The sequence below is a fragment of the Terrapene carolina genome, unplaced genomic scaffold, assembly GCF_002925995.2.
Source record: "Terrapene carolina triunguis isolate 2854851 unplaced genomic scaffold, T_m_triunguis-2.0 Scaffold788, whole genome shotgun sequence".
NCBI lineage: Eukaryota > Metazoa > Chordata > Testudines > Emydidae > Terrapene > Terrapene triunguis.
In genome coordinates this window covers 82,888-93,396 of record NW_020665139.1, presented here as the reverse complement: position 1 = coordinate 93,396, position 10,509 = coordinate 82,888, and the positions used below count along the sequence as shown (strand labels likewise).

Sequence of the window (10,509 nt, the reverse complement as noted above, 5' to 3'; positions counted from 1 at the left end):
GCTCCAATACGTCTGTTAGTCTATAAGGTGCCACAGGACTCTTTGCTATTTATTAATCGTTAACTGGGGTTGCATCTGGCTGCGCAGAGGACTGTGTGGAGCTCTGATTGGTATAATTAGCATATGTATTAATAATGATGTGAATGGACAGAAGGAGATTGGTGAATCTGGCCTCGGATGTCAAATCGTTTTCAGAAAAACATACCACAAAACACAAACCGCACAAAAAAGCCACAAGAAATGCAAAATAGCCACAGATCAAACAGAATCAACAGTGTCCCTACGCACCCAGTGGAGGACAATACACATGCAAACAAGTACAGAAAACAAACAAACACAAATAGTAAATCACACAATACACAACAGACACATAAGCTGTTTGTGTATTAACAAACAGAAAATGACACAAAATATTCAAACACACAAATATCCACAGTACACAAAACAGCTAAACACACAAACAGGAAATAGCACAATACACACAAAACATACACAATAGACACACGAGAATAATTAAACAAAAAAACAGAAAATAATACAAAACATCCACAGTGTACCCACAACATCCATAGTACACACACACACACACACACACAAAAAAACTAAAAATGCAAACAGAAAACACAGTACACACAAACATCCACAGTACACAAGACAACTAAACACAGAAACCAAAAATAACCCAATAAACCAAAAACATTCACTGTACATAAAAAATGAAACAAACAGAAAATAATATGACACACAAAACATACACAAAACACATAATATGCACACACAACAACTAAACAAACAGAAAATAACACAAAACATCCACAAAACATTTGCAGTGCACAAAATATCTATACACACACAAACAGAAAATAACACAGTACACACACAAGACATACACAGTGCGCGTGCACACACATAGCCAAATCTAACACAGCATGGCTCAAAATCACTGTGACTGTGTGTAAACAAGCACTTCCTTGCTTGCTGTACAAATTAGCCGGAGACCTCTTATTTTGCAACCCAGTGTCCATTTATTTCCCTGTGTTCATTCCCACCATCATCTATATACAACTCGATGTACAAGTCAATTGCAGTTAGGTAGCCAGCCGGGGGACAGCTCCTGCCTGTTGCTAGCTAGGTGCAGCAGTTCCCTACTCCTCCTGTGCTTCCCTCCCCCTTCCACTTCCTTCCTGTCAGCTTTATAGGCCTGCCTCTCAGCAGGCTCACAGGTGATTGCTCTTAGGCTCCTTTAATGAGCCACACCCTGCCAGCTCCAATCAGTTCCCCTTTATGGGAGCTACTCTAGCAGGTTCTGAGCTAACAGGGGCTGGTTCAGTGCCTCTTAGGCCAGCACCCTGTTACACTGTGTTACACGTACGCAGGCCTTTGGAACTCCCTGCTACATGATCACAACCCCTGCCCAATCCACTGCTGACAGCTGCCCTTGGCTGCCATCCTGGGCCTGTAACACCTCCCTGGGGCTCCCCTTCTCTGCCCTATGGGCGTCAGCCCCAGGACAGTACCCACTAAGGAGACGATGCTCTGTGTGTTGTGTTATGGGGAGTCCTTGGGCTGTGATCCTTTCAATGAGGCCAGGCCCAGGAAAACCTGCCAGGCTGGGTGAACTCTGTGTGTATGTGTGTGAGTGTGGGACCCTGCTGCCCCCTGCTGGTGGAGATAAGCCCTACAATGCTGACCTGAGGGGATCCTGTGACCCGCGCTGCCCGGAGGGGCCCGGGCAGTCAGCGTTGGGGCATTGACGTCTCTCCCGTTGCTTCACAGTTCTACCTACTGGGGATGGTGTTGGCCCCGCTCCGTGTTGCCCTGGCCTTCATTGTCCTCTTCCTCATCTGGCCCTTCGCGCTGCTCCAGGTGCTGCACCGGTCCGAGGAAGAGCTGAAAGAGCCGCTCACGGACTGGAGGAGGTAAGAGACCCCCCCCACCCCCTACAGCTTGCTGGTGCCCCTCTATCCTGACCCGCAGCCCCCTGCTAGCCCAGCCTTGGGCTCCCCCTCCCCAGCTTTGCCAATGCCCCTCAGTCCCGACCCACAGCCCCCTGCTGTCCCAACCCTGGGCTCCCCCCACATCCACCATCTCCATCTATCCCGTTTCAGCTCCGTCTCCCACAGCTCCGTTTACCTCCTGAGCCGCCTGATGTTCTTCCTCCTCGGCTTCATGCGGATCCGGGTGCGGGGGCAGCGGGCATCACGCTTGGAGGCCCCGATCCTGGTGGCCGCCCCCCACTCCACCTTCTTCGACCCCATCATCTTGCTGCCATGTGACATTCCCATGGTGGTCTCCCGCACGGAGAACCTCCACGTGCCTGTCATTGGAGGTAAGGGGCTGGGAAGATGGGCCATTCCATTGCATGGTCTGCCCATTGGATGATGCCAGTGGGGGGTGTTAGGGTCATCGGATGGAAGGGCCCATTGGATGATGCCTGTTGTGGACATTGGATGTAAGAGACCTCTGGGGTTGGGCAGGGAGGGGAGATGGGCCCTTCCATTGCATGGTCCCCATGGAGAAGGGAAGGGAGGCGGGCCCTTCCATTGCATGGTCTGCCAGTTGGATGATGCCATTGAGGGACCTTGGGGTCATCTGCTGGAAAGGCCCATGCTAGAGTGGGGTGGGGATATGGGCCCTTCCATTGGATTATCTCCCCATTGGATGGTTCCCCCCCGGGACCCTTCCAGAAGGGGCATCCCAGTCATGGGGGGGAATGGTGAGCAGGGTCCATGGGGCTCCAGCTACAGGGGATGGAGCAGGAAGTGGGTGTTACCAGCTTTGCCCATTACTTTGGGGTACGCTCATTTATTAGGGTTACTCTTCTGCGGGGGGGTTCTGTACTTCTATCAATGTACTGCTTGTGTCACTTGTGTTCCCATGCGGAGCTCTACTTCTCCCTGCTGCAAGTTCCCTCCCAATGGCGCTATCCTGCAGGACCTAGGTTCCCCAGGGCTGGGTTCTTCCAGCCCCAGAATCAGACGAACACACACACACACACACACACACACACACACACACACACATTAACAGAGCATTTCTGAGAGTACTGGTTTAATCAGCACTCCCAAGCTGACCCCTTATATGCCCCTGGACTTAGCAGACTGGGTCGAGCAGCACCTCCAAGCTGTCACCCTCATATGTCATAGGCACCGCACCGGAATAGAGCACACCTGAGCAGGCTGGGTCGAGCAGCATTTTCAATCTGACACCCTCATATGTCCCAGGTTCAGCATGTCCCTATCCCCACATTCACGTTACAGTTGTTCTGGTAGTAACCCACTTGATGAGCAAACCTCACAGGCTTTTTGGGCACTGCAGGGATCTTTTAGCTTAGGTACGAGGAGCATTGCTGCAGAGCAAATGAGGAAACCAAAAAAACACCCCGGGTGCGGTGGGGGGAGAGAGAAGCAACCAGCTTAACCATTAAAGTTATTTATTGCCAGGTAATAACCATAGGGGAGCCAAACAAACAAAACAGTTATAATATTAAATCTAACTTAATTTTGATTATAAAAGTCAGGTTTAGAAAACGATAACTGATCACACAAGTCAGGGTCAGAAGGGTATACTGAGAGAGAGAGAGAGAGAGAGCTGGGTTCTCACCACTCCATGAAGCTTGAATCGGTGGCAGCTGAAGGTCCAGAATGCTGGAGACAGGCAGAGCCCCCAGCACGATCACTCAGGAGAAGATGAAGTCCGAATGGAACTGATGCAGATTTTGGATCCAGGCATCAGAACACTTACTTGAGCATGGGTAGGGGGTTTTGTAGAGAAACAACAATGGTTCAAGGGAGAACACTAGATTTGTTTATGTGTAAACTGATGGCTCAAGGGAGAATACCACAGTTGTTTTGTTCAGGCTAGACCAGGGGTCGGCAACCTTTCAGAAGTGGTTTATTCACTCTAATTTAAGGTTTTGCATGCCAGTAATACATTTTAATATTTTAGTTCTCTTTCTATAAGTCTATACTATATAACTAAACTATTGTTGTATGTAAAGTAAATAAGGTTTTTAAAATGTTTAAGAAGCTTAATTTAAAATTAAATTAAAATGCAGAGCCCCCCAGACCGGTGGCCAGGACCCAGGCAGTGTGAGTGCCACTGAAAATCAGCTCGCGTGCCGCCTTTGGCACGCATGCCATAGGCTGCCTACCCCTGGGTTAGACAATGGGAGCTGATCATTCCTGGCTTTGGGCGGTGTTCCTTGGACGGAGCTCACAATGCAATTAGGGAGCTTCACCATTTTGGCTACCAATAAAGGATTCATTACTAGAGTTGGTCTGATAACTACTGAGCTGGGTGTGTGCAGGCGTGGGTTCATTAAAATCTGGAGCAGAGATCCCCCATCATGCAGTGCTTCCCTGCTTTGCTGGTCCCAGAGTTCCGTGCGGTTCTTGCCTTGGAATCTCTGTTCTCCATTCTGTAGCTAATGGAGATGCCTCCTTGTCCCATCTCCGAGGCAGGGGCCAGGGGAGTTTCCTTAGTCCTGTCACCCTTATCCCAGGGGTTTAGCTGTGTCTCCCACGGCCTTTTCATTGCTTTTTGTAAGTCTTTCTTCTGATCGGTTTTGGTTCAAGCAGAGGCTGGGGGGGGGGGTCAGACAGGCTGGGTACTGCACCCTGGTTCCCCAAGAACACAGAGCTGATAGGTAACAGTGGGGTATAGAGCCGGGTCCAGCAATGTCCCATCCTCCCCATTTTGGTGGGTCTCTCCACTGATGGAGACAGCGCCATGGGTTTGGGGCAGGAGGAGGAAGGGCTGTGAAAGGAGGAGATGGGGGGTGGGGAAAAGAGGGGCTTGTGGATAGCAGCGGGGCAGAGGAGAGGAGGGGGGAGAGGGGATGGGGAGTGAGGGGAGGTGGAGGAGGCCGCCCCAGGGTGAGGACCTGTGGTGGCTCCATTGGGGTTGAGTGGCAGCAGGTGGTGGTGGGTCTGTCCCCTGCCTCATGGCCTGCCCCCCTCACCCATTTCTCTGCCCCCTCCACCCCCCAGCCTTGCTCCGGTTCAACCAAGCCATCTTGGTGTCCCGCCACGACCCAGCCTCCCGCAAGAAGGTGGTAGAGGAGGTGAAGAGACGGGCCACATCCCAGGGAAAATGGCCACAGGTAAGAGGTTCCCCCCTCCCCCAATTCCCACCCCTCCCCTGGATCACCCCCCCCGCCTCCCCTCCCAGTGTATCTGACACTCTCCTCTTTGCTCTCCCCCAGGTGCTCTTCTTCCCCGAGGGGACCTGCTCTAACAAGAAAGCCTTACTGAAGTTTAAGCCAGGTATGAGGCCCGGAAGCACAGCCTGGCTCACACAGGGGTGGGGGGAGTAGGCCGACCCCCACCCTGGGACCCCTTTCCCGATGGTCAAGCAGGGCCTGGGTGTAATGACTCTCGAGCCCAGAGACTCCTCCCTGCAGGGTTGGGACTGGGGGGGTGAGATGCTCAGGCGGAGCTGCAGGAAACTCCAGTGTGAGCAGCGCAGGTGCGCTGGGTGTGAAGCAGGAGGAAACATTGTTGTGGAACATAATGTAATCCCCTGTATATGGTAAGGGTAAACTTGGAGTAATCTGCAGCGTGGATTGAGAGTAGCGACACAATTTGAAGCACAGAATAAACCTGGAGTAACACACTGTGTGTATTGAGAGCAGCTGCTCTGTGTGAAGCACAGAGTAAACCTGGAGTAAACGTTGAGTAACATGCTGTGTGGATCAAGAGCAGCACCTCTGTTTGAAGCACAGAGTAAATCTGGTGTAAACCTGGAATAACTCGCTGTGTGGACTGAGAGTAGCTGCTCTGTGTGAAGCACAGAGTAAACCTGGAATAAACGTTGAATAACATGCTGTGTGGATCAAGAGCAGCAGCTCTGTTTGTAGCACAGAGTAAACCCAGAGCAATCATCAGTGTAAATGTGGCCAGTCTCAGGGCAATCCTAGAGAACCAATCTATGTAAACTGAAATGTGACCTCAATGTAAATGTAGCCTTAGTGTAAACGCTGGCTAAACCCCAATATGTGAACCTAGAAGAAGCAGAGAGTAACCTCAGTGTCAATGTAGAGTAACCCTCCAAGTAAACACTGCAAAAATCCACTGTAAAGCTAGAGTCAGTGTAACTCTGGAGTAACCATCCGAGTAAACACTGTGTAAACTTAGACTTCCCAAAGTGTAAACCCAGAGCAAACGACAGTAACCCACAGGGTGATCCTCAGCGGAAAGGCTGTTAACCTCTCTGTGTGCCTGGCATAACTCCTTGCATGTATGCAGGTGACACTGTAACAGCCTACACCCCTCTCTGCACCCCTGTGTAAATCCAGAGTGAAAGCCTTGGTGTAAACGGGTTGTGTCTCTCTCTCCCAGGTGCCTTCATTGCCGGGGTTCCTATCCAGCCCATCCTCGTCCGGTACCCCAACAGCCTGGTGAGTGTCTGGCAGGGATAACGGGCCGGGTGGATGGCGTGGTCGGGCCGCACAACCAACGCCTCTGTTCTTCTCTTGGCAGGACTCGACAACCTGGGCGTGGCAAGGCCCCGGAGTGTGAGTTATGCATGGGGGAGGGATCTATCTGTCTGTCTGCTGCCCCTTGCTGGAGAGGATGAGCGCTGGTGTCTGTCTGCTGCCCCCTGCTGGGACAAGCTTTGCTGTGTGTCTGTCTGTCTCCCTGCTGTATTCTTGAACGACTAACTTGTGGTGTCATGTCTCTCTCGCCCCCCGCAGGCTCAAAGTCATCTGGTTGACGGCATCGCAACTCTGCACCACTGTGGAAGTGGAGGTGAGATTGCACAGCGCCCCCTAGTGCCGTGCCAGGGCAATAGGCCAACACCTCCCGGCTGAGATCCCCACACACTCCCTGCTGCCCCCTAACCCCCTTATCTCTTCCAGTTCCTCCCCGTCTATCAGCCCAGCGCTGAGGAGAGCATCAACCCCACCCTTTACGCCAGCAACGTGCAGAGAGCCATGGCCCGGTGAGTGGCCCTGGTGGGGGACCGACTGGGCTCCCCTTCGGAGTCGCTGCAGGGGGGTAAGATGGGGGGGCACCCATGGGGGTTTTGCAAGGGATATTGGGGTAAGGTGGTGGTGGGAAGGTTGGCGTGAGGTGCCGGGGGGTGGGCCTGGGGTGTCTGGGGCACGGGAGGAGCACATGGTACCAGGGAGTTGGTGTGGGGGGGCCCTGGGCAGTGGTTGTCACAGGATTCCTGGAGGCAGGTGAAGGGAGCACAGAGGGGGCTGGCGTCGGAGGGCATGGGGGGGTTGGTATTTGGGGCCTCAGGGGATTGACATGGCCACAGTGTGGGGGACGGTGAGTTATCAGGGTACTCAGATGGGGTTGAAGCAGGGGATATGGGGGTTGGGGCCATGTACAGGTACTCAGATGAGGTGGTGTGGGGGTCCTGGGGGGAGTTGGCAGGGGGATAATGGGGTCAGCATGGCCCCATGGAGAGTCTTTGGGGAGGTTATGGGGGGTCAGTGCTCTGAGGGTATATGGGGGGATACGTATGGGGGGTTGGAGGGAAGTACATGAGTTGTTGAGGGTATGGGGGAGTCGGGGCACTGTAACGGGTACAGTGAGATCAGGGGCACTCGGGGGGACACAATGGGGGGCTCGGCATGGGGGGGACCCCTCAGTCTGACCACTCCCTGCCCTTGTCTCCCCGCAGGGCGCTGGGCGTCCCGGCCACCGAGTGCGAGTTGGTGGGGACCCTGCCGGTGCGGGCAGTTGGGCGCCTGCGGGTGGCGCTGGAGCCCCGGCTCTGGGAGCTGGAAAGGACGCTGCGGAGGGCCAGGTGAGGGGCTGGGAGACAGGGAGGGAGGAGGAGGTGGGGGGAGGGGAGGGATGGCAATAGGGGCAGGGGAGGATGGATGGGCAGTAGGGGAGGGACAGACCGGACAGTGCTGCGTTGGGGGCTGTACTGCCCGTGTCTCTGACCTCTCTCCTCCCCCATGGGGATCCCCCTGCAGGTGGGTCGTGGGGGGGGGCCTGCCTGATGGTGGAGCAGGGACTCTGGGGTGCCAGGAACTTGCCCGCTGGCTGGGGCTGCCCCACCCTGAGGCACCTGAGGAGCTCTGTGCCTACTTCCAGCAGGTACCAGGGGGCAGGAAGGGAGTGGGAGAGGGCTGGGGAGGAGAACGCCCCAGGAGCGGGGAGTGGAAGGGGATTGCCCTGGGGCTGGGGGGGAATTGCCCCTGGGTGGAGAGGGGAGGGGAATTGCCCAGGGGGTGGGGAATTGCTCCAGGGGTGGGGGAGCGGGACTGACCGGGGGGGATTGGGGGAGGGGAATTGCCCCAGGGTTGGAGGAGGGGAGGTGAATTGCCCCAGGGCTCAGAGAGGGGAATTGCCCCTGGGGGTAGAGAATTGCCCCAGGGCTGGGGGAGGGGGATTGCCCCGGGGTGCATAGGAGTGCACCCCTGGGCAGGGGAGGGGTTTGTGGGGAGCTCTGTGTCGAGAGGTAACCCCCATCCGTGTGTCTGTCCACTAGGACACGGGGGGCGCCGTGGACACCCGGGCGGTGCGGCTGGCCCTGCAGGCGCTGGAGGGGAGACGCAGCCCCGAGGAGCTCATGCGCCTGGCCTTCGAGGTGGGGGAGGCAGGGAGTGTGAGGTGCAGGGGGAGGAGCTCTGGCAGGAATAGGGCAGGGATGGGGATATGCGGGGCTGGGTTGGGAGTATGTGGGAAGAGGGGTCTGGGTCTAGGAGGGTATGTGTGGGGATATAGAGGGTGGGGGGAGAAGACTGGGTTGGGGATATAGAGGGTGGGGGGAGAAGACTGGGTTGGAGGATGTGGAATGGGGGAGTATGTGGGGGGAGTATGGAGGGTATCTGGGAGTCGGGGATCTAGGGGCTGCAGGGAGATATGGGGGCTGTGGGTGACGGTATTTGGGAGATGTGGGAAGATAATGGGGCTGTGGGGAGATATAGGGGTTTTGGATGGGGTATATCTGGGGGCCACAGGCGGGGGGATATGGGAGGTGTGGGGGGAGTATAAGGGGACTGGGGTGTATGGGGGACTGGTGGCATGGGGATCGTGTGGGGTCTCTCTCCTGCTCACACCGTCTCCCCCTTTCCCACAGCTGTTCTGCGAAGCGGGGGCCGGGCGGGGGGCCCCACACCTGCCCCAGGAGGGTTTCTGTGCCATCCTGCGCCTGCTGCTGGGGACGCCCTGGGCCGACGGAGCCGAGCTCTATGCTGCACTGGGCGGGGCTGAGCCTCACCACGGGCTGAGCATCGGTGAGCACCCCCAGACAGACGGGGGGACCCGACAGATAGACACACACACAGACAGACCAGGGAGGGATGGGGGAACCCGGCAGATAGACAGACAGGAGGAGTTCTGGCAGACAGACAGATGGGGGGGACCCAAAAGACAGACAGACAGGCATTTGGATGGGGACAGGCCCAGCAGACAGAATGACAGACGGGGGGAGGCCCAGCAGACAGACAGACAGATGGGTAGACAGAGAAACTGACACGTGGGGAAGAAGAGAGAGAAAGAGAGGGAGGCTACACATGCCAGGCAGACAGACAGACAGATGAGAGGATAGGGCAGATAGATGGAGGGAGAGACAGATGAGAGGGCAGACGGATGGACGGTCAGACAGATGGATGCAAGAGAGGGCAGACAGACAGAAGGGCGGATGGGCAGACAGACGGACGGACGGGGGGGGGCGCAGACAGACGGACGGACCGACGAGTGGCTGAGCCAGCCCAGTGGCTATTTCACGCTCTCCTTCGTTCTCTCCCTGCCAGGTCAGTTCCAGGATTTCGCCCTGCGCCACCCCGACTATGCTCCGCTCTTCAGCACCTACTTGTGCCTCCCGGTGCCCGCCCACCGGGCCCCCACCCCCCACACCAATGGCCTCCCCCACACCAAGAGCAAGGCAGACTGAACCACGCCCCTCCCCCACCATACAGTGACACCACTTCCCCAGCACACTCGCTACCCGGGACACACCCAGCAACTCAGGGCTACAGGAAATGGGGAGGAAACAGCCAATTTTGGGGGAGGGGGATTTATTTTATTTTAATTATTTTGGAATTTATTTTATTTTTTGGAGTGAGGCGGGTGGGTTGGGTTTCTTCTTCTGTTTTGTAAAATGTAAACAAATGCTATTTTATATATCAAATATCTATATCTCTCTGAAAATATTATATATATATATATATATATATACACACACACTAACTTTTAAAGCAAAGGCGGTTTTGAGCGGTGTTCGTTGGAAAAGAGGGTGTTGGAGGGCCCTGCAGCTGGGCCTTCACATTTAATACAGTGGTTTCAAGGTCACCTTCATGCCACATCGTGAAACTTCAGTGGCGGTTCCAAGGGGGCCCCTTGGAACAATACTGAGGAATTTCCAAATCTAAGGTAATTACCCTAATCCAGCCCCAGGGCAGGGGGCTGGCTGGCTCAGGGAGGCGGGAAAGGGACACAGCCCTGGGGAGCCCCCTCAGCAAGACCCCACTCTCAGCTCTGCCCTAGATGGAGCCGGATCCATGCCATCATGATTGGGGCCAAAACATTGATCCAAATC

General features: G+C 55.1%; 1 protein-coding gene across 1 annotated transcript in view; it reads left to right on the top strand.

Annotated features, from left to right (window-relative positions):
* The window catches only part of LPCAT4 (lysophosphatidylcholine acyltransferase 4), a 35,966-nt gene extending 25,887 nt beyond the window's left edge, over positions 1-10,079 (top strand). The window contains exons 2-14 of the mRNA XM_026660475.1: positions 1,777-1,919; positions 2,109-2,329; positions 4,992-5,104; positions 5,207-5,267; positions 6,342-6,400; positions 6,483-6,517; positions 6,698-6,752; positions 6,863-6,945; positions 7,639-7,764; positions 7,940-8,063; positions 8,458-8,556; positions 9,049-9,205; positions 9,725-10,079. Coding sequence (XP_026516260.1) covers positions 1,777-1,919; positions 2,109-2,329; positions 4,992-5,104; positions 5,207-5,267; positions 6,342-6,400; positions 6,483-6,517; positions 6,698-6,752; positions 6,863-6,945; positions 7,639-7,764; positions 7,940-8,063; positions 8,458-8,556; positions 9,049-9,205; positions 9,725-9,864 — 1,416 coding nt within the window. The 3' untranslated portion in view covers positions 9,865-10,079. The remainder of the gene's footprint in view (positions 1-1,776; positions 1,920-2,108; positions 2,330-4,991; positions 5,105-5,206; positions 5,268-6,341; positions 6,401-6,482; positions 6,518-6,697; positions 6,753-6,862; positions 6,946-7,638; positions 7,765-7,939; positions 8,064-8,457; positions 8,557-9,048; positions 9,206-9,724) is intronic.
* The last annotated feature ends 430 nt before the right edge of the window (positions 10,080-10,509 follow it).